The sequence below is a fragment of the Engystomops pustulosus genome, chromosome 7, assembly GCF_040894005.1.
Source record: "Engystomops pustulosus chromosome 7, aEngPut4.maternal, whole genome shotgun sequence".
Classification (NCBI taxonomy): Eukaryota; Metazoa; Chordata; class Amphibia; order Anura; family Leptodactylidae; genus Engystomops; species Engystomops pustulosus.
In genome coordinates, this window is record NC_092417.1 from 167412095 (window position 1) to 167436063 (window position 23969).

Consider the following 23969-nt stretch of genomic DNA (forward strand, 5'->3'; position numbering starts at 1 on the left):
TACTGCTGGTCCTGCTCTGTTATACTCCTGGTCCTGCTCCGTTTTACTGCTGGTCCTGCTCTGTTTTACTCCTGGTCCTGCTCTGTTTTACTGCCGGTCCTGCTCTGTTATACTCCTGGTCCTGCTACGTTTTACTGCTGGTCCTGCTCTGTTATACTCCTGGTCCTGCTCCGTTTTACTGCTGGTCCTGCTCTGTTCTAATGCTGGTCCTGCTCTGTTTTACTGCTGGTCCTGCTCTGTTATACTCCTGGTCCTGCTCCGTTTTACTGCTGGTCCTGCTCTGTTTTACTCCTGGTCCTGCTCTGTTTTACTGCTGGTCCTGCTCTGTTATACTCCTGGTCCTGCTCCGTTTTACTGCTGGTCCTGCTCTGTTTTACTCCTGGTCCTGCTCTGTTTTACTGCTGGTCCTGCTCTGTTATACTCCTGGTCCTGCTACGTTTTACTGCTGGTCCTGCTCTGTTATACTCCTGGTCCTGCTCCGTTTTACTGCTGGTCCTGCTCTGTTCTAATGCTGGTCCTGCTCTGTTTTACTGCTGGTCCTGCTCTGTTATACTCCTGGTCCTGCTCCGTTTTACTGCTGGTCCTGCTCTGTTATACTCCTGGTCCTGCTCCGTTTTACTGCTGGTCCTGCTCTGTTTTACTCCTGGTCCTGCTCTGTTTTACTCCTGGTCCTGCTCTGTTATACTCCTGGTCCTGCTCCGTTTTACTGCTGGTCCTGCTCTGTTATACTCCTGGTCCTGCTCTGTTATACTCCTGGTCCTGCTCCGTTTTACTCCTGGTCCTGCTCTGTTATACTCCTGGTCCTGCTCCGTTTTACTGCTGGTCCTGCTCTGTTATACTCCTGGTCCTGCTCCGTTTTACTGCTGGTCCTGCTCTGTTATTCTGCTCATCCTGCTCTGTTATACTGTTGACCCTGCTCTATTTTACTCCTGGTCCTGCTCTATTTTACTCCTGGTCCTGCTCTCTTAGGGTACATTCCGTGTGCTGGAGAGGAGAAGGTGGCCCCTCCTCCCTCCATAGGAAATAGCGGCACACGGCCGCACATCCGCCGATAGATAGAGCATGCTCTATCTTTTTGCGGTGTGCGGCCCGGATCGGCGCAACACATGTGTGGCACCGGATCCCCGCCGTGCCACTATTGCCGTCTATGGGGACGTACATGCGGCCGCATGTACGGCCCCGCAGACGGCAGTGTGAATGAGCCCTTATACTGTTGACCCTGCTCTGTTATACACCTGGTCCTGCTCTATTATACTTCTGGTCCTGCTCTGTTTTTTATTCCTGGTCCTGCCATGTCATACTGCTCTTTCTGCTCTATTATATACCTGCTCCTGCTCAGCTATACTTTTGCTCCACCTCTGCTGTCCTACTGCTATAACTCTTCTCCACTGGTTCCATACAGTAACATTACTGACTCAACCCTGCTACACTGTCACCTTGCTCCACAGCACAAGTGGTATTAGTTCTGCAACATGAAGTGGTTTCAGCTCACTCCACATCATGACCACAGCGCTACTTCATCTTCACATCTCTAAAGTGCAGCCACTTATATCTCATCCGCTAGTCAGCACTGCTACATCAGCCTCAGGAACAGGGGAGTCGCACTGCTAGCAATGGTTGGCTTCGCCTCTCTGTCCTGGGCACCATAATAGGGGCACATGCTTATTGTCGCTTCCTCCACTCCCCTATGGGAGGACCTTTACAGGCTGTAATCACATATCCATAATCTGATGTAATATAATTTGCACATAACATGATATCGCTATCATATCTCCATACAAATAACAGCGGCTAATACATTTATATGTAAATCCCTGGAGAGAGTGAATATGTAACACACCAGAGGAGTCCATGGGTGATTATGGACCGTAAATGAAAATTTGCAAAAATCGATTGCAATATGTAAAATATTAGATTCCAATTATCTCTATTGTAATAGGATTCTGCGAGGAGTCTAGAAAGTCAATGACTACATAGATCTGCATTGGATCTGCATACATAAAACGAAAGCCTGTTAAGATATTAGTTCCTCTTTATAGGTGACCGTTGTCCAACTGATTAAACTTCTGTAACTGAGATAAACACAATGACCCCCCCAAAAGTCAGATGTGAACCCTGCCCTTGTGTAGATATTATAGGGGCCCCCATCATGGTGCCCCTTCTAATTCATCATACTTGGTCTCCATATTGCACTCAAATTTAGATTTGGAAATACAATAACATTTCTGCTATGTGCTAGAAGAAGACTGACACTGGGCTCTATACAGCTCCTCGGGTTTCCCGAATATTTCCGTTTTGCGCCGAATTGCCCCGGGTTTTTGGCGCACGTGATCGGATTGTGGAGCATCGGCGCCGGCTTGCACGCGACAGAAATCGCGGGGGCCTGGCCGTTGGACAACCCAACGGATTCGGAAAAAACGCGGAATTTAAAAAACGAATTGTGTCGCAAGATCAAGCACTCACATGCACCAGGAAGAAGGTGAACTCCGGCGGACCTCGGCGCAGCAGCGACACCTGCTGGATATCAGGCGCACAATCTTAGTGAATGCCGGAAGACCCGAATCCTCAACGGACAACGCGCCGCGGGATCGCGACTGGTCTGGGTAAGTAAATGTGCCCCAATGTTTCAATGGGGCACATTTACTTACCCGGTCCAGTCGCGATCCAGCAGCGGGTTCTCTGGCGCTGATTCGGGTTCTGCCGGGATTCACTATGGTCGTGCGCCCGATGTCCACCAGGTGTCGCTGCTGCGCCGAGGTCCGCCGGAGTTCACCTGCTTTTTTCTGGTGTATGTGAGTGCTTGATCTTGCGACACAAATGGCTTTTTAAATTCCGCGGTTTTTCCGAATCCTTCGGGTTGGCCTGGGGCCACGCCCCTGGATTTCTGTCGCATGAAAGTCGGCGCAAAAATCAATTGCGTGCGCCACAATCCCGTGAAATACAGCGCAAAGCGGAAATATTCGGGAAAAACCCGACGGATTCACGGCTGCGGACCCTTAGTAAATGTGCCCCAATGTGTCAATTGGGGAAACATGAGAAATTCCGAAACTAAAAGCCTTCATTATAAAGTGGTATGGACTCTCGTGATAGGGATGTAATATTACCACTGTACAAGGCATTGGTTCGGCCTCACCTGGAATATGTGGTCCAGTTCTGGGCACCGGTCCATAAAAAGGAGACCCTGGAGCTGGAGAGGGTTCCCACGTAGAGCCACAAAAATGATAAGGGGTATGGAGGGTCTCAGTTATGAGGAAAGATTAAATCAACTCGATTTATTTAGTCTGGAAAAGAGACGACTACGAGGGGACATGATTAATTTATATAAATATATGAATGGTCCATACAAAAATATGGTGGTAAGTTGTTTCAGATTAAATCACATCAAAAGACGAGGGGGCACTGTCTCCGTCTGGAGAAAACAAGGTTTAATCACCAGAGGCGACAGGGCTTTTTTACTATGAGAACTGTCAATCTGTGGAATAGCAGAGCTCAGGCTCTGGTCACAGCAGGGATAGTAGAGAGCTTCAAGAAGGGTCTAGATGCCTTTTTACACCTAAATAACATTGATGGTTATGTTATATAGAATTGTTTCCCCTAAATCCTTTCCTCATCCAATCCCTTCCCATCCTTTTTTTGAACTTGATGGACAAGTGTCTTTTTTCAAGCGTATAAACTATGATACTATGATATAGTGATTGTCATGGCTTGTGCTTGTAACAGGATGAAATATTTATAGGGTGTGAGACCTATTAAATATCCAGAAGAATCAAAAAAGACAATTCCAGGGAAAAGGTGCAGCACAAGAGAAAATTTTGAGTAACTTTTGTAGCAACTGTGATGTGTTTGATTTTACAATATATTGTGTGAACCCCTTGTCCTGATGTTTCCTCTTTGTGGTCAGCTTCTTGGTGCTCTCTAGGGAAGTCACCGACCGTTTCTTGTCACTCTTGGGATCTGATAGTTTCCATGGCGTCTGAGTAAACTTGTGTGAGCCTCACGGCTGCAGGCACAGGTCCTGTCATCTATTAGATTACATTGTTGGAAAACCTGCCATAACTTTACACACACGAGGCTTACAATGTCCAGAGCCGGGAATGTCAGGCATGCCGTGAATTATTCCCCAGACTGCCACACGCTGTAATCACCAGGATCTAGATCTGTCCGGATATTATAACCTTATTACAAGGCGATAGATGGGCCAAGAGCAACGGAAACTTCAGCTTCACAGGATACAAGAGGAAACTTCATCCGTGAAAGTTATGATTTATGTTACGTTGATCTTGTCTACTTTTCTAAGTGGTGGGATTAGGGCTGGATTAGGGATAGATTAAGGCTGAATTAGGATGGATAATCTAGAATACTGAGATACATGATTTATGTCTCCCCTGCATTATCTACATACAAATCACCAATGATCCTTATCCATGTCTCTTGGACTCCCTCCTATCGCAGGAAGTCACATGACGTCCAAATGAATGCAATATTCTGTAATTTGTTTAACAAGGCCTCATCTGGGTAATGACAATGTGCTCTGCCGTCAACTATCTGATACGTTTTAGATTTCCATAGCAATAGATAATTGTCCTGTTATTGTTCTTGCAGCACAGATGTAGCCTGGTTGATCCAGAATTTGTAATGCTCTATAATGGTCTGTAAGTCTGTGCCTCCGCCATTGTGAATACAATGCAAGATTGGCAGTAACTACTGACACCTGCACAGGCATGGACATTGTCAATGGTGTTACATTATATACATTATATCACTAGACTGGCAATATATAAACCATTTAGGCTATATTCACACTGCCGTTGCCCGCCCTTACCGTACCGTAGCGGGCAACGGCAGTGCATGGGGAGAGGAGGAGGAGGTGAGCGCAGCTCACCCCCGCCCCTCTCCATAGGGATGTATGGCGCACGGCGCCGTATTATGGGTAAAGATAGGACAAGTCACACTGCTCATTCACACTGACGTATGGGGGACGTATATACGGCCACTTATATACGGCCGATATACGTCCCCCATAGACGGCAATGGGCGCACGGCGCCCTACGGGAGCGGTAGGGTGCGGCACCGTACCACTCCGTACCCTGGAAAAAGATAGGACATGTCCTATCTTTGTCCGTAGTACGGCGCCGTGCGCCATAACTTCCTGTGGAGAGGGGCGGGGGTGAGCTGCGCTCACCTCCTCCTCCTCTCCCCGTGCGCTGCCGTTGCCCGCTATGGTATGGTACAAGCGGGCAACGGCAGTGTGAATGTAGCCTAAGTCTGTAGAAACAGCGTTGGGCTGGGATACCTTGGACCCACCAGATAAAATTAACCTGGGGCCCCATCCTCTATTAACCTCAAGGAGGTTGACCCCAGATGCCTTCAAAGTAGCTAGTCTGGGGTTCAGTATTGGCTTAGAGCTTGGGTACATTCAAGGATGTTCGTGGGGGAGTCTAACACAGAATGAAAAACAAAGTTACAGCCCCAATAATCAAGGAGATAATGTCAAAAAGTGATGTAGCTCTGGGTTAGCCTGTCCAAAGTTAGCTCCAAAGTTCCAAAAGACATTTCTTTAGTTCAGGACAATCATAAAATCTATTTAAAGAGATTTTCTCCCCAAACAAGTATCCACAGGATAGGGCCTAACTTGCTTATTGGTGGATGTCTTAGTGGTAAGACCCCCACAGATCACAAGAACCCCCCGTTCTTGTGATCTGTGGTGGTCTTTTAACTGATACCTCCACCAATAAGCAAGTTAGGCCCCCGTCCGATGGGGTCCCAGGTACCTCTGGACCCATTGTTGCTCCCTGAGATGAATGGAGCAGATACTACCGTAATACCTCATCCCCAACAATTTCTCTTAGTTTCAGTCAGTATCTGATACACTTCTACAAAGTTGACCTAAAAATAACTAAATTGTTTCGAGTAAGAGTGGATGCATCATGTTCTGCCTACATCAAGTGTAAAAGAGGCATGACATGGCCCTATGGGCCAACACCAGGACCATCATGGATCAGAGCGTTCGAGAGGATCCAATACTGAAGATGAAACCAATGGTGGTGAGGTCATCATGGAGATTGAACAAGACCTTGCCATTGGTCATGCTCAGTCACTGTAGACATGAAGTGTCCCATCTGGTCTGTAACAAAAATAACCATAAGATACATTTTTATTTTTATTTTCTGGAAATTAGGAAGAAAAGTTTCAAGATCATTCGATCCCAATCTTTATCTCTTCAAATGCCACCTGTTGACTGGATGGCCCCGTCCACCATAAGTCCAATTCCATCTCCAGTATCCCCAGTCCAGCCGCCTCTACCCGTTCTACGAGGGCCGACCCAGACTGTAAAAGTGCCGTATGATGTTCCAGAATTCCAGAGAGTCACCATAAGTGGAGATTACTGTGCTGGGGTAAGGACATTGCTCAAATTAAAATTGTACATTGTTTTGGCTAGGATTTGCTTGTGAGTAGAGTAGATCTTTAGATAGATCTTGACTGGAAACTTATTTTGAGACTGATATGCCACCCAGACCCGGCTTTCCATAGTACAAGCCGATAAATATCTGCAGGACCCTTCTTATAACAGTTTCCCCTTCAGGGTCATCTTGGAATGCAAAGCCTTGATCTCTACCCCAATATTCACCATTGGTGAACAGAAATGATTGTATGTTGATCTTCTGGCAATTGGTGGGTCCAGATGACTTTTATCTAATATGTATGGGCAGCTTTAGTATAAGACCTGATCGATTCAAGAGTTAGATGAGAAATTTGCCAAGAGTTTGGTGGTCAAAGAACTGATTGGGTGAGGACCGAGGAGTTTCTTGAAAAAGTACTTAGTTTGGTGGCAGGTTCCTAATGTAAAGGCCAAGGAGTTGCATGGATGAAGAAGATTTGCTTGACTGGATGGACTGTTAATTGGCTGACAATTTGGTAAGCTAGTTAAGTATTTACTTGAATGAAGAGTTAATGGTTGGCTAGATACTTGGTTAAAGACTATATTGTGTATAGAGTTGGCTATTTGGCTTGATGTTGGATAAAGATTGGGTTGAGGGAAAATATTGGTTTGATGGTTGGATGCTTAGTTGGTGGAGTAAAGAGATGATTGTATGATTTGATGACTGGATGACTTGTTGGTTGAGTGAAGAGCTGACTGTATGGTTTGATGGGTGTACGAAGAGTTGTTTAAGTGAAGAGTTGATTGCTTGGCATAATGTTTGGATGAATAGATGGTTGAATGAAGAGCTGATTGTCTTGATGGTTGGTTGAGTTCAAAGCTGATTGGCCAAATGGGAGGATGACAAGGTGGTTAAGTGAAGAGTTGATTTTTATGGCTCAATGGTTAAGGCAATAGTTGGTTGACTATACAGTTGCTCATTCAGCTTGATGGTTAAAGGAAGAGTTTGTTGATTGAAGAGTTTATTGGCTTATTGGTTGGATGAAGTATTGGTTGAGTGAAAAGTAGATAGTTTGGCTTGATGGTTGGTGGAAGAGTAAGTTGAGTGAAGAGTTTATTGGCTTACTGGTTGGATGAAGTATTGGTTGAGTGAAAAGTTAATATTTCGGCTTGATGGTTGGTGGAAGAGTAGGTTGAGTGAAGAGTTGATTGTTCAGCTTGATGGTTGGATGAAGAGTTGCTTGAGTCTTAATGGTTGGATGAAGTATTGGTTGAGTGAAGAGTTGATAGTTCGGCTTGATGGTTGGTGGAAGAGTAGGTTGAGTGAAGAGTTGATTGTTCAGCTTGATGGTTGGATGAATAGTCGGTTGAGAGAAGAGTTGATAATTCGGCTTGATAATTGGATTTAGAGTTGGTAGATTTTTTGTTTAGCTTAGTGGTTGGATGAAGAGTTGGTTGGTAAAGTTTTGGTTGCTTGGTTAGTTGGTTGAAGAAATTAGTTATGTTGACTACTTTGTTTTTGGATGAGTGAAACAATGGCTGCTTGGTTGGTCTTCCCAATCTGGCTGATGACCATCTATAGATAGCAATGTATAATTCCTGTGTGTAAATTGTAGCCACAGATTTTAGCCTGAGTGTCATGACTGATGCATGAGCCCTTATGTCTACTTTGGATCGAAATCTATCAACCTTAATAAAATGCTCCTCATAAAACCTCTTCTTCACCATCAGGTCACGGTTGATGATTATGAACAAGCTGCCAATGGACTTGCCAAAGCTCTTCTGATAAGGGAGAAATACTCCCGGCTGGCGTATCACCGCTTCCCCAGGACCACTGCTCAGTACCTGTGCACCATGAATGATGAAAGCTGGAAGATGGAGGATGAGGTGTTTCCAGGTATGAGGAGGTTCACATGAAAGTGAGTTTTTCAGGTCCAAAAGCAGTAAAAATGTCCCTACAATTGGTCATTTTACAGAAAATAAGCTTCTGGGTGCACTAGTGGGCGGGGGTCATGTGCACTAGTGGGCGGGGGTCATGTGCACTAGTGGGCGGGGGTCATGTGCACTAGTGGGCGGGGGTCATGTGCACTAGTGGGTGGGGTCGTGCGCACTAGTGGGTGGGGGTCGTGCGCACTAGTGGGTGTGTCATGTGTACTAGTGGGTGTGGTCATGTATACTACTGGGCGGGGTCATGTATACTAGTGCACTTGTTTTCTTTTTCTACAGCCTTTCCCCCAGTGCACCCAGAAACTCAATTTAGACTATGATTGATCTATGATCAAACCTCCATATTTGGGAATTTTTATATGCACAAGATGGAAATATCATTATAATTATGACTTCTCTTGTTTCTTCATTCTTATTTTAAAGTCTTTAACCCTCCCCCTGGTGATGAGGATCTTTACAATTTAGAAAATGTTCCAGCAAACCTCCATTATATTGTGCAGATGAGAGGAGGGATCCCCCATGTCTACGACAACAAGGAGAGGGCAGAAGCCAATGAGCCCAGGAGCTTGCCATATCCCGACCTCGAGACCTACACACTGGACCTCAGTCACATCTTGGCTCTTATCGCTGACGGCCCAACGTAAGTAATCAACTGCTATATGCAGTAGTGGATTATAATACAGGTGGATTGGTCTGTAGCCTAAGGTCCATGCCTTCTAGGGGGCCCATGGCCGCCCAAACCACCCACCAAATATTTAATATTATCCCTGTACTGTGACATCACTGTGTGTATTATCCCCTGTACTGTGACATCACTGTGTGTATTATCCCCTGTACTGTGGCATCACAGTGTGTATTATCCCTGTACTGTGACATCACTGTGTGTATCATCCCCTGTACTGTGACATCACTGTGTGTATTATCCCTTTTACTGTGACATCACTGTGTATATTATCCCTGTACTGTGACATCACTGTGTGTATTATCCCCTGTACTGTGACATCACTGTGTGTATTATCCCTGTACTGTGGCATCACAGTGTGTATTATCCCCGTACTGTGATATCACTGTGTGTATTATCCCCTGTACTGTGACATCACTGTGTGTATTATCCCTGTACTGTGGCATCACAGTGTGTATTATCCCCGTACTGTGACATCACTGTGTGTATTATCCCCTGTACTGTGACATCACTGTGTGTATTATCCCCTGTACTGTGACATCACTGTGTGTATTATCCCCTGTACTGTGACATCACTGTGCGTATTATCCCCTGTACTGTGACATCACTGTGTGTATTATCCCCTGTACTGTGGCATCACTGTGTGTATTATCCCTGTACTGTGACATCACTGTGTGTATTATCCCCTGTACTGTGACATCACTGTGTGTATTATCCCTGTACTGTGACATCACTGTGTGTATTATCCCCTGTACTGTGACATCACTGTGTGTATTATCCCTGTACTGTGACATCACTGTGTGTATTATCCCTGTACTGTGACATCACTGTGTGTATTATCCCTGTACTGTGACATCACTGTGTGTAGTATCTATGTACTGTGACATCACTGTGTGTATTATCCCTGTACTGTGACATCACTGTGTGTATTATCCCTGTACTGTGACATCATTGTGTGTATTATCCCTGTACTGTGACATCACTGTGTGTATTATCCCCTGTACTGTGACATCACTGTGTGTATTATCCCTGTACTGTGGCATCACAGTGTGTATTATCCCTGTACTGTGACATCACTGTGTGTATTGTCCCCTGTACTGTGACATCACTGTGTGTATTATCCCTGTACTGTGACATCACTGTGTGTATTATCCCCTGTACTGTGACATCACTGTGTGTATTATCCCTGTACTGTGGCATCACAGTGTGTATTATCCCTGTACTGTGACATCACTGTGTGTATTATCCCCTGTACTGTGACATCACTGTGTGTATTATCCCTTTTACTGTGACATCACGGTGTGTATTATCCCCGTACTGTGACATCACTGTGTGTATTATCCCTGTACTGTGACATCACTGTGTGTATTATCCCCTGTACTGTGACATCACTGTGTGTATTATCCCCTGTACTGTGACATCACTGTGTGTATTATCCCTTGTACTGTGACATCACTGTGTGTATTATCACTGTACTGTGACATCACTGTGTGTATTATCCCCTGTACTGTGACATCACTGTGTGTATTATCTCTGTACTGTGACATCACTGTGTGTATTATCCCTGTACTGTGACATCACTGTGTGTATTATCCCTGTACTGTGACATCACTGTGTGTATTATCCCTGTACTGTGACATCACTGTGTGTATTATCCCTGTACTGTGACATCACTGTGTGTATCATCCCTGTACTGTGACATCACTGTGTGTATTATCCCTGTACTGTGACATCACTGTGTGTATTATCCCTGTACTGTGACATCACTGTGTGTATTATCTCTGTACTGTGACATCACTGTGTGTATTATCCCTGTACTGTGACATCACTGTGTGTATTACCCCTGTACTGTGACATCACTGTATTACCCCTGTACTGTGACATCACTGTGTGTATTATCCCCTGCACTGTGACATCACTGTGTGTATTATCCCTGTACTTTTTGGCCCTGGTGTCTGCAGTGCAGGGATTTGGGGGAGGGTATGTTTATATGTGGTTTTAGTTGTTTAGTTTAGTTACATAGAAGGGACATGAGAGAAGTTGGCAGATCCTCCTGTAACTTGACATCAGGAGGGCAGAGCCTGGGAGTCACCAGCACAAGACTCCATGACACATTCAGCTTCTTTCCTAGTTTAATGGTTTCGTGAACAGGTTCATCTGGTTCTGCCTGGAAAAGTTTGGATCTGCCCAGGAGAGAGATTAATCTCCAGCCGGTGATGAGTCCCTGTTACATACCACAGGCTTGTAAGGGAACAGGAGTCACATAATAACTCTCATTCCTGAGACTATTGTAAGATCATTAAGCTTTATTATCCCCAGGAAAAGTGATGATTGTATCTAATCAAGCAGAGCTGCAGTGTAAAGCATGAGGGAGAGGTCTGCAGTATAAAGCATGGGGGAGAGGGCTGCAGTGTAAAGCATGGGGGAGAGGGCTACAGTATAAAGCATGGGGGAGAGGGCTACAGTATAAAGCATGGGGGAGAGGGCTGCAGTGTAAAGCATGAGGGAGAGGGCTGCAGTATAAAGCATGGGGGAGAGGGCTACAGTATAAAGCATGGGGGAGAGGGCTGCAGTGTAAAGCATGGGGGAGAGAGCTGCAATGTAAAGCATGGGGGAGAGGGCTGCAGTGTAAAGCATGGGGGAGAGGGCTGCAGTGTAAAGCATGGGGGAAAGGGCTGCACTGTAAAGCATGGGGGAGATGGCTGCAGTGTAAAGCATGGGGGAGAGGGCTGCTGTATAAAGCTTGGGGGAAAGGGCTGCACTGTAAAGCATGGGGGAGAGGGCTGCAGTGTAAAGCATGGGGGAGAGGGCTGCAGTATAAAGCACGGGGGAGAGGGCTGCAGTATAATGCACGGGGGAGAGGGCTGCAGTATAAAGCACAGGGGAGAGGGCTGCAGTGTAAAGCATGGGGGAGAGGTCTGCAGTATAAAGCATGGGGAAGGGAGAGGGCTGCAGTATAAAGCATGGGGAAGGGAGATGGCTGCAGTATAAAGCATGGGGAAGGGAGATGGCTGCAGTATAAAGCATGGGGAAGGGAGATGGCTGCAGTATAAAGCATGGGGAAGGGAGAGGGCTGCAGTATAAAGCATGGGGAAGGGAGAGGGCTGCAGTATAAAGCATTGAGGAGGGAGAGGGCTGCAGTATAAAGCATGGGAAAGGGAGAGGGCTGCAGTATAAAGCATTGAGGAGGGAGAGGGCTGCAGTATAAAGCATGGGGAAGGGAGAGGGCTGCAGTATAATGCATGGGGGAGAGGTCTGCAGTGTAAAGCATGGGGGAGAGGTCTGCAGTGTAAAGCATGGGGGAGATGTCTGCAGTGTAAAGCATGGGGGAGAGGTCTGCAGTGTAAAGCATGGAGGAGGGAGAGGGCTGCAGCCTTAGGATCTGTAGAGATAGTAGGTAGGTTGTAAACTACCTAAGACTATGGCAATAAACAATGTAGTCACTTATTGTTGTGACTTTATAGAGCAGAGCTGCAGTGTTAAGCATGGGGGAGAGGGCAGCAGTCTAAGACTCTGGTTAGATAGTAGGTGTATAGTAGTAATGTCACTTCAATACGTGACATTACATAATTACCATGAATGAGGATGAGCTGCAGTACCAGGAACAGCCACTAGACAGTATACGGCACTGTGCTTGGTAAGAAGTACAATATCCATAGCGGTCTTCCTGCTGATTAGCTGGACCACCTCCACTGATCAAACATTGGCGGCCGACCCCAAGGATTGGAGATCAATAGAAAAAAAAATTGGGAATGCCCCTTTAAGATTTCAATAGACAATGATCGAGCAGTGGGTGACACAGAGCACTTAAAGAGGCCAGGCATGAAAGAGTTAACGCTATATGATCCATGAAGGTCACTTGTTGTTATTGCAACATAGGGATGAAATTACAGTCGGGATAGCGAAGGGTCTGATGTGGTGACAGATATAGATGGAGGGCGGGGGGCCACCACCAGTGGACATAGCTGTGATGTCATCTTCATGGTCATCTGCCAGATCTGTGCTACAAAAATAAGAAAATAAATCCTCCTTATCTTTACACTTGGGGTTTTTTCCCACAGAAAAACCTACTGTCACCGCCGGCTCAACTTTCTGGGATCCAAGTTCAACCTCCACGAGATGCTGAACGAGATGTCCGAGCTGAAGGAGCTGAAGAGCGTCCCCCACCGTGACTTCTACAACGTCAGGAAGGTAGACACATAGGCACGGAAGACCTGCTCTAAGGTGTCCTGGCTCTTTCTTGTAAGGGTCACTAAGTTTTTGTTGAGCAGATTCCCCGGTGACGGACTCGATCACTGCCAAGGGGGACCACGGGGTGACTGAGACGTCATCGAGGCCGGTGGACGCCCGTGTAATGCATGGACACCAGATATCGTGAGCTGTTCTGTGCAGTGACTCTTCCTTCTGGCTGATAGAAGGGGGGTTCCTGATTAAAAGGAACCCCCAATTTCATCATTATGTCCATAAGCTCTAACAGGTTGTCCATAGTGTCTTTGCACATCACGTCTACAAGATCCGCTCTCCTCTATGTCTTCTCTTAGCAAGAGGAGGATCACATCTTGGAACATGATAAATTCATCTTCCTCTTGTTCATCAAAAGACTGCATGAAGCTAGTTGACATTTTGTTGGTTGGATGGTCTTTACATAGATTAAACTTTTTGGTTTTGGAGGTTCTTGATATTTTCTTGAGAGCATTTTGATAGGATAACATTTCATTTGGGTTGGTGTGTGGTGCCACATTCAAATGAGAGAAAAGTTGGCTAAACTGGTGGATTTTGGTGAGACGTGACAATTATTTAATGTATATGGAGATCTACCTAGAGATGTGTATGGAGATCTACCTAGAGATGTGTATGGAGATCTACCTAGAGATGTGTATGGAGATCTACCTAGAGATGTCTATGGAGATCTACCTAGAGATGTGTATGGAGATCTACCTAGAGATGTCTATGGAGACCTACCTAGAGATGTGTATGGAGATCTACCTAGAGATGTGTATGGAGATCTACCTAGAGATGTGTATGGAGATCTACCTAGAGATGTGTATGGAGATCTACCTAGAGATGTGTATGGAGATCTACCTAGAGATGTGTGTGGAGATCTACCTAGAGATGTGTATGGAGATCTACCTAGAGATGTGTATGGAGATCTACCTAGAGATGTGTATGGAGATCTACCTAGCGATGTGTATGGAGATCTACCTAGAGATGTGTATGGAGATCTACCTAGAGATGTGTATGGAGATCTACCTAGAGACGTGTATGGAGATCTACCTAGAGATGTGTATGGAGATCTACCTAGAGATGACTGTGGAGATCTACCTAGATATGTCTATGGAGATCTACCTAGAGATGTCTATGGAGATCTACCTAGAGATGTCTATGGAGATCTACCTAGAGATGTCTATGGAGATCTACCTAGAGATGTGTGTGGAGATCTACCTAGAGATGTCTATGGAGATCTACCTAGAGATGTGTGTGGAGATCTACCTAGATATGTCTATGGAGATCTACCTAGAGATGTCTATGGAGATCTACCTAGAGATGTGTATGGAGATCTACCTAGAGATGTGTGTGGAGATCTACCTAGAGATGTGTATGGAGATCTACCTAGAGATGTGTATGGAGATCTACCTAGAGATGTGTATGGAGATCTACCTAGAGATGTGTATGGAGATCTACCTAGAGATGTGTGTGGAGATCTACCTAGAGATGTGTGTGGAGATCTACCTAGAGATGTGTGTGGAGATCTACCTAGAGATGTGTATGGAGATCTACCTAGAGATGTGTGTGGAGATCTACCTAGAGATGTGTATGGAGATCTACCTAGAGATGTGTATGGAGATCTACCTAGAGATGTGTGTGGAGATCTACCTAGAGATGTGTATGGAGATCTACCTAGAGATGTGTATGGAGATCTACCTAGAGATGACTGTGGAGATCTACCTAGATATGTCTATGGAGATCTACCTAGAGATGTCTATGGAGATCTACCTAGAGATGTGTATGGAGATCTACCTAGAGATGTGTGTGGAGATCTACCTAGAGATGTCTATGGAGATCTACCTAGAGATGTGTGTGGAGATCTACCTAGAGATGACTGTGGAGATCTACCTAGATATGTCTATGGAGATCTACCTAGAGATGTCTATGGAGATCTACCTAGAGATGTGTATGGAGATCTACCTAGAGATGTGTATGGAGATCTACCTAGAGATGTGTATGGAGATCTACCTAGAGATGTGTATGGAGATCTACCTAGAGATGTGTGTGGAGATCTACCTAGAGATGTGTATGGAGATCTACCTAGAGATGTGTATGGAGATCTACCTAGAGATGTGTATGGAGATCTACCTAGAGATGTGTATGGAGATCTACCTAGAGATGTGTGTGGAGATCTACCTAGAGATGTGTGTGGAGATCTACCTAGAGATGTGTGTGGAGATCTACCTAGAGATGTGTATGGAGATCTACCTAGAGATGTGTGTGGAGATCTACCTAGAGATGTGTGTGGAGATCTACCTAGAGATGTGTATGGAGATCTACCTAGAGATGTGTATGGAGATCTACCTAGAGATGTGTGTGGAGATCTACCTAGAGATGTCTATGGAGATCTACCTAGAGATGTGTGTGGAGATCTACCTAGAGATGTGTGTGGAGATCTACCTAGAGATGTGTGTGGAGATCTACCTAGAGATGTGTATGGAGACCTACCTAGAGATGTCTATGGAGACCTACCTAGAGATGTCTATGGAGATCTACCTAGAGATGTGTATGGAGATCTACCTAGAGATGTGTATGGAGATCTACCTAGAGATGTGTATGGAGATCTACCTAGAGATGTGTATGGAGATCTACCTAGAGATGTGTATGGAGATCTACCTAGAGATGTGTATGGAGATCTACCTAGAGATGTGTATGGAGATCTACCTAGAGATGTGTATGGAGATCTACCTAGAGATGTGTATGGAGATCTACCTAGAGATGTGTATGGAGATCTACCTAGAGATGTGTATGGAGATCTACCTAGAGATGTCTGTGGAGATCTACCTAGAGATGTCTGTGGAGATCTACCTAGAGATGTCTGTGGAGATCTACCTAGAGATGTCTGTGGAGATCTACCTAGAGAGTCCTCTAAATTAATAATTTGGCTTGATGGACATTGATTGGAGATACTGGTTTAGTTGGATGGTCACCAGATGGATGAAGAAGTCTAAAGTTGGAGGTCATTGATATTTTATTGATGGTTTAGAACATCATACTTTTTGGGTTACCTTCAGTATTATGTTAAGATGGTCACTAGACCAGACTGGTAGTTTGGTTTGGTGGTCATTAGACAAGTCGTACAGTTTGGTTTGGCTTTGAGATGGTTATTAGATTGGTGAGGTAGTTGCTTTGAGTTGACACTTTGTCAAGGTGGTCATCAGTTTGCTTTGGGTAGTCTTTGTATTTGGTTAAGATGGTCATCAGAGTGGTCAGGTGGTTCGGTTGGATGGTTAATGGACGATATTTCAGATAAGTCATACAGTTGGGTTTCGGGTGGTTTTTGGTACTTTGTTAGCCCGGTCAGGTGGTTCAGTTGGGTGATCCCTGACGCTGTAGACCTGATTATTAGGTAAGTCCTACAAATTGTTTGGAAGATAGTTGACACTTTGTTGGTCGTTTGATAAGTCCTTCATGTTAGCTGGGTGGTCATTGATAAGTATCAATCATACATTTTGGTGAAATTCATACTTTGTTGCTCTGGTTGCTAGATATGTTCTAGTTTTGGGTACTTTGTTGTGATGGTCAGTAGAAAAGTCCTACATCTTGTCATTGATACTAGTCATTGATACTTTGTTCTGATGGTGGAGTGAAAAGTCCTACAGTTTAGTTGGGTGTCTATATTAGTCATTGGGTTCATTATACAATTAGGTTGGATGGTGATTGATACTTTGTTATGATTGTTAGTAGAATAGTCTTAAAGGGTAGGTCACATGACCTCATCTGGGGGTATCTAAGGATCTTACACTCTGGGTGGTGTGGCTATTAATCACTTGAGATGATCATGGGTGCAGTCACTGAAGGAGCTTTGTACTTTGCATGGTAGGTCCATGGATGACTGAACCTTCTGCTGATTCTTGCTTGAGTCATTTGCTTCTGATGGACGCTCATAAGATGAAGAGGACAACTGATCATCAGGTTTTCTGTGTTTAGGTGGACACTCACATTCATGCTGCAGCCTGTATGAACCAGAAACATTTGCTCCGCTTCATCAAACACACGTACCGGACAGAACCAGACAGGGTGGTGGCCGAGAAGAATGGAAAGAAGATGACTCTGAAGGAACTATTCGAGAGTCTCCACATGGATCCCTATGACCTGACTGTAGACTCCCTAGATGTTCATGCGGTAAGAAAGAAGGAGGCAGCATGTTATAGAGCAGAAGAAGCTGAGCATATTATACATAGTGTCCTATCTGCAGGCAGCATGTTATAGAGCAGGATGAGCTGAGCAGATTGTACATAGTCTCCTATCTGCAGGCAGCATGTTATAGAGCAGGAGGAGCTGAGCAGATTGTACATAGTGTCCTATCTGCAGGCAGCATGTTATAGAGCAGCAGGCGCTGAGCAGATTGTACATAGTGTCCTATCTGCAAGCAGCATGTTATAGAGCAGGAGGAGCTGAGCAGATTGTACATAGTGTCCTATCTGCAGGCAGCACATTAAAGAGCATGAGGAGCTAAGCAGATTGTACATAGTGTCCTATCTGCAGGCAGTATATTAAAGAGCACGAGGAGCTGAGCAGATTGTACATAGTGTCCTATCTGCTGGCAGCATGTTATAGAGCAGGAGGAGCTGAGCAGATTGTACATAGTCTCCTATCTGCAGGCAGCATGTTATAGAGCAGGAGGAGCTGAGCAGATTGTACATAGTGTCCTATCTGCAGGCAGCATGTTATAGAGCAGCAGGCGCTGAGCAGATTGTACATAGTGTCCTATCTGCAAGCAGCATGTTATAGAGCAGGAGGAGCTGAGCAGATTGTACATAGTGTCCTATCTGCAGGCAGCACATTAAAGAGCATGAGGAGCTAAGCAGATTGTACATAGTGTCCTATCTGCAGGCAGTATATTAAAGAGCATGAGGAGCTGAGCAGATTGTACAGAGTGTCCTATCTGCTGGCAGCATGTTATAGAGCAGGAGGAGCTAAGCAGATTTTACATAGTGTCCTATTTGCAGGCAGCATGTTATAGAGCAGGAGGAGCTGAGCAGATTGTACATAGTTTCCTATCTGCAGGCAGCATGTTATAGAGCAGGAGGAGCTGAGCAGATTGTATATAATGTCCTATCTGCAGGCAGCATGTTATTGAGCAGAAGGAGCAGATTGCACATAGTGTTCTATCTGCATTGCCATTTTGTGCTTTTATATGGACTTAATTTTTTCCCATGGAAAATCCCTATAAAACAACTTGGAAAAGACTGCAATAAAATGTTGTGGTTTTACAAGCCGCCTCCCCCGTAATAGCAGCGCCATTATTATAGAGCTCTTATAGCGATAATCTGCTTGGAATCTCTTCCTTATTGTATCTGTCTCTGGGAAACTTGGGTGATTCCCCCAATAACTTGTACTGCAGCTCCCATAGAGGTCCTTATAGACCCATAGAGGTCCTTATAGACCCATAGAGGTCCTTATAGATCTTCCTATAGACTTACATGCTACATAGAATTTTCCATTGAAGTTCTTCTCTATATATATAAAATATTGTGGATTTCAGGATTTTTGGGGCAGATTGTTGTTTAATCTTAATGTTTCACTGCAGGGACGACAAACTTTTCACCGATTTGATAAGTTCAACGCCAAATACAACCCTGTGGGAGCGAGCGAGCTCCGAGACCTGTACCTGAAGACGGAGAATTACATAGACGGGGAATACTTTGCCCGCATTATCAAGGTAGAGACATACGAAATCCTGTTTGTGTGGCGCCACCCCTGTGCTCAGGTTGTGTGTGGTATTGCAGTGTGATTGATTGATGTCCTTATTAACTATGCGCCCCCTATCTGTGTGTCCAGGAAGTGGCTGGAGAGCTGGAGGATAGTAAGTACCAGTACACGGAGCCGCGGTTATCCATCTACGGACGCTCCAGCGAGGAGTGGGACATCTTGGCCAAGTGGTTCATCAAGCACAAGGTCTACTCCCCCAACATGCGCTGGATGATTCAGGTTCCTCGGATCTTGTAAGTCAAATATGGATCCATAAAAAACCCCAATTATCTACAGTCTTGTTGAATAAATCATTTTTATTCTCTAGTTACCACCAAAGCTGCATCTAATACTCTGCTGTTTTTCAATACTAAGCATTCTGGTAGTTCTGGTGCATGAGCTCATTATTATGAGCAAACAGTAGGAGTTTTGCTTGAGCTTTGGTTGTGACTAGAGTCCACTACATGATGTTGAACCTGAACACTCTTAATACTCCAGTTACACCCAAAGCTGTATTTAATATTTTTCTGCAGTACATATTGAGAGCCCCAACTGGTATTAGTTAAGCTAAGTATTACTTAAGCTTTGAATGTGACTAGAGTATAAGACATGATGATGACCCAAGGTCAGTGCAAGACAAAGTGAAGTTTCCTAGTTTTAATAATATATTGGGCCCCTAGGGGTCGCTGTGCTCCATGTCCAATATTTCCAACAAATGGGTGAATGCAAAAGGAAATCCCCTTTAAACTATCATGAGATGTTGCTCCGGATCCTGGGATCTCCGATCACACCGCAACCTTTCCAGTTACATGCCGGGTGTAATTGCACATTCTGCTTCCTGTGGTCGGGAAACTTGATGCAATTTCAATAAAATTAAATCTCTCAGGACCATTAACACTGGAATGGAGGGATCCGCAGACACAAGTCCATTATCGCTGGTGCCGTCCCGAGCCGTGTCCGGCCCACTTATACATTATTCACATATTATATTCATTCTTGTTATATTATTCACATCGCTTGATTTTTCAAGTGAACTTATATTCAACATGTATGTAGATAATAATGGCACTGCTGCCCCCTGGTGGTGAGGACTTGGTATTGCATAAAGCCCCTTACATAATCATATCGTGTGATGGCTGCATGTCCATGGTCATCTCAAACAACATACTATACAGGATAGGAGTAGTAGTACTGTGCTGTGTCCATATATACAGGATAGGAGTAGTAGTACTGTGCTGTGTCCATATATACAGGATAGGAGTAGTAGTACTGTGCTGTGTCTATATATACAGGATAGGAGTAGTACTACTGAGCCGTGCCCATATATACAGGATAGGAGTAGTAGTACTGTGCTGTGCCCATATATACAGGATAGGAGTAGTAGTACTGTGCTGTGTCCATATATATGGGATAGGAGTAGTAGTACTGTGCTGTGTCCATATATACAGGATAGGAGTAGTAGTACTGTGCTGTGTCTATATATACAGGATAGCAGTAGTAGTACTGAGCCGTGCCCATATATACAGGATAGGAGTAGTAGTACTGTGCTGAGCCCATATATACAGGATAGGAGTAGTAGTACTGTGCTGTGTCTATATATACAGGATAGGAGTAGTAGTACTGAGCTGTGCCCATATATACAGGATAGGAGTAGTAGTACTGTGCTGTGCCCATATATACAGGATAGGAGTAGTAGTACTGTGCTGTGTCTATATATGCAGGATAGGAGTAGTAGTACTGTGTTGTTCCCATATATACAGGATAGGAGTAGTAGTACTGTGCTGTGCCCATATATACAGGATAGGAGTAGTAGTACTGTGGTGTGCCCATATATACAGGATAGGAGTAGTAGTACTGTGCTGTGCCCATATATACAGGATAAGAGCAGTAGTGCTGTGCTGTGCTCATATATACAGGATAGGAGTAGTAGTACTGTGCTGTGCCCATATATACAGGATAGGAGTAGTAGTACTGTGCTGTTCCTATATATATACAGGATAGGAGTAGTAGTACTGTGCTGTGCCCTTATATACAGGATAGGAGTAGTAGTACTGTGCTGTGCCCATATATACTGGATAGGAGTAGTAGTACTGTGCTGTGCCCATATATACAGGATAGGAGTAGTAGTACTGTGCTGTGCCCATATATACAGGATAAGAGCAGTAGTGCTGTGCTGTGCTCATATATACAGGATAGGAGTAGTAGTACTGTGCTGTGCCCATATATACAGGATAGGAGTAGTAGTACTGTGCTGTTCCTATATATATACAGGATAGGAGTAGTAGTACTGTGCTGTGCCCTTATATACAGGATAGGAGTAGTAGTACTGTGCTGTGCCCATATATACTGGATAGGAGTAGTAGTACTGTGCTGTGCCCATATATACAGGATAGGAGTAGTAGTACTGTGCTGTGCCCATATATACTGGATAGGAGTACTAGTACTGTGCTGTGTCTATATATACAGGATAGGAGTAGAAGTACTGTGCGGTGCCCATATATACAGGATAGTGGTAGTAGTACTGTGCGGTGCCCATATATACAGGATAGGAGTAGTAGTACTGTGCGGTGCCCATATATACAGGATAGGAGTAGTAGTACTGTGCTGTGCTCATATATACAGGATAGGAGTAGTAGTACTGTGCGGTGCCCATATATACAGGATAGGAGTATATGATAATGACGCAATGGTTTCTTCTCTTTCAGTGACATCTTTAGATCCAAGAAAATCCTCCCAGATTTTGGCAAAATGTTAGAAAATATTTTCATGCCTCTCTTTGAGGCGACCATTAACCCTTCAGATCATAAGGAGCTCTACCTCTTCCTCAACTATGTAAGTATGGGGGTGGGGGCGCCCCCTGGTGGTGATCTATGGGTATTGCTGTAGTAAGTGATGTATTGGTGTCTGGGATGATCAGGCTTCTTCCTCCAGGTCACCGGCTTCGACAGCGTGGACGACGAGTCCAAACACAACGACCACATGTTCTCCAACAAGAGTCCGACCCCCGACCAGTGGACTTTTGAGCAGAACCCCCCGTACAGCTACTACCTGTATTATATGTATGCCAACATCATGCTACTCAACAACCTGCGCAAGTGAGTGACCCCCACCCAGTATTGGGGTTCAGAGGCTTCCATTATGTTGTCATGATCACATATATAGAGAATTCCTTTAAATTTCAGCTTTTTGAATTCTGTAAACTGGAAGGTCCAAAAGTATGTGACCCCCTGTTTACTATAAGTGGGGACCCCAGTAGCTTTTCATATCTCAGAGCTGTATTGTTGGTCTTTCCAGGGGCCCTAAAAATGAGTGGGGCCCCAGGTATTGAGTATGTCCTGAGTGTGAATATCCAGCACGGATCGCTTCCCGTTTCTGTGTTACAGGGAGCGGGGGATGAGCACCTTCTTGTTCCGGCCGCACTGCGGAGAAGCGGGATCCATCACCCACCTGGTGTCCGCTTTTATCACCGGTGATAACATTTCTCATGGATTAAATCTCAAAAAGGTAAAAAGCCAAATCCCGGATCCAGGTTCATGGTCTGTGGGATGCTGGGAGTTGTAGTGCAGCTAAGGGTTCAGAAGGAAGTCTTACTTTGTGCTGCCTCTCTGTGTCGTGGTCAGATCAGGTTACTGCAGAGCATTTGATTGGCAGATAAGCTGCAGTAACCTGGGCTGACCACTACATAGAGAACGGCGCTATCCGCTTCCTGTTGCCATTCTCTGTTGCTGCTGATCTGAGAATATCCTTAGGGTGCTGGGTGCTATACCCCCACCAATCTGACATTGAGGACTTATCCGCATTAATATTTTTGGCCTGGGGGTTTGCTACAGTCAATAAATTGGAGCAGATTATATCTAAGTGTAAGTGATACATTTACCTGCATCGATACATTGTAGCAAACTCTCAGGACACGCGGATTGTCTGGATACTGCTGTATCAAACAACAAGGAATGATCAGGGTTTCTATATGTAATTAGTAATGCTCCTGTGCACTGACAGCAAGCAGTGGTATATGTAACCAGTAATGCTCCTGTATACTGACAGCAAGCAGTCTTATATGTAACCAGTAATGCTCCTGTATACTGACAGCAAGCATTACTATATGTAACCAGTAATGCTCCTGTATACTGACAGCAAGCAGTACTATATGTAACCAGTAATGCTCCTGTATACTGACAGCAAGCAGTACTATATGTAACCAGTAATGCGCCTGTATACTGACAGCAAGCAGTGTTATATGTAACCAGTAATGCTCCTGTATACTGTCAGCAAGCAGTGTTATATGTAACCAATAATGCTCCTGTATACTGTCAGCAAGCAGTGTTATATGTAACCAGTAATGCTCCTGTATACTGTCAGCAAGCAGTGCTATATGTAACCAGTAATGCTCCTGTATACTGACAGGAAGCAGTGGTATATGTAACCAGTAATGCTCCTGTATACTGACAGCAAGCAGTGTTATATATATATATCAGTAATGCTTCTGTATACTGACAGGAAGCAGTGATATATGTAACCAGTAATGCTCATGTATACTGACAGCAAGCAGTGTTATATATATATATATATATGTATATATATATATATATATATATATATATATATATATATATATATATCAGTAATGCTTCTGTATACTGACAGCAAGCAGTATTATTTGTAACCAGTAATGCTCATGTATACTAACAAGCAGATACACTCACCGGCCACTTTATTAGGTACACCATGCTAGTAACGGGTTGGACCCCCTTTTGCCTTCAGAACTGCCTCAATTCTTCGTGGCATAGATACAACAAGGTGCTGGAAGCTCCTCAGAGATTTGGGTCCATATTGACATGATGGCATCACACAGTTGCCGCAGATTTGTCGGCTGCACATCCATGATGCGAATCTCCCGTTCCACCACATCCCAATGATGCTCTATTGGATTGAGATCTGGTGACTGTGGAGGCCATTTGTGTCCAGTGACCTCATTGTCATGTTCAAGAAACCAGTCTGAGA

General features: G+C 44.6%; 1 protein-coding gene across 2 annotated transcripts in view; it reads left to right on the forward strand.

Annotated features, from left to right (window-relative positions):
* The window catches only part of AMPD3 (adenosine monophosphate deaminase 3), a 44718-nt gene that overhangs the window by 14732 nt on the left and 6017 nt on the right, over positions 1–23969 (forward strand). For both annotated transcript variants that reach the window (XM_072118845.1, XM_072118844.1), the window contains exons 3-12: positions 6179–6395; positions 8111–8276; positions 8750–8966; positions 13070–13199; positions 17205–17399; positions 18808–18939; positions 19059–19222; positions 21674–21800; positions 21900–22063; positions 22352–22472. In XM_072118845.1, coding sequence (XP_071974946.1) covers positions 6179–6395; positions 8111–8276; positions 8750–8966; positions 13070–13199; positions 17205–17399; positions 18808–18939; positions 19059–19222; positions 21674–21800; positions 21900–22063; positions 22352–22472 — 1633 coding nt within the window. The remainder of the gene's footprint in view (positions 1–6178; positions 6396–8110; positions 8277–8749; positions 8967–13069; positions 13200–17204; positions 17400–18807; positions 18940–19058; positions 19223–21673; positions 21801–21899; positions 22064–22351; positions 22473–23969) is intronic.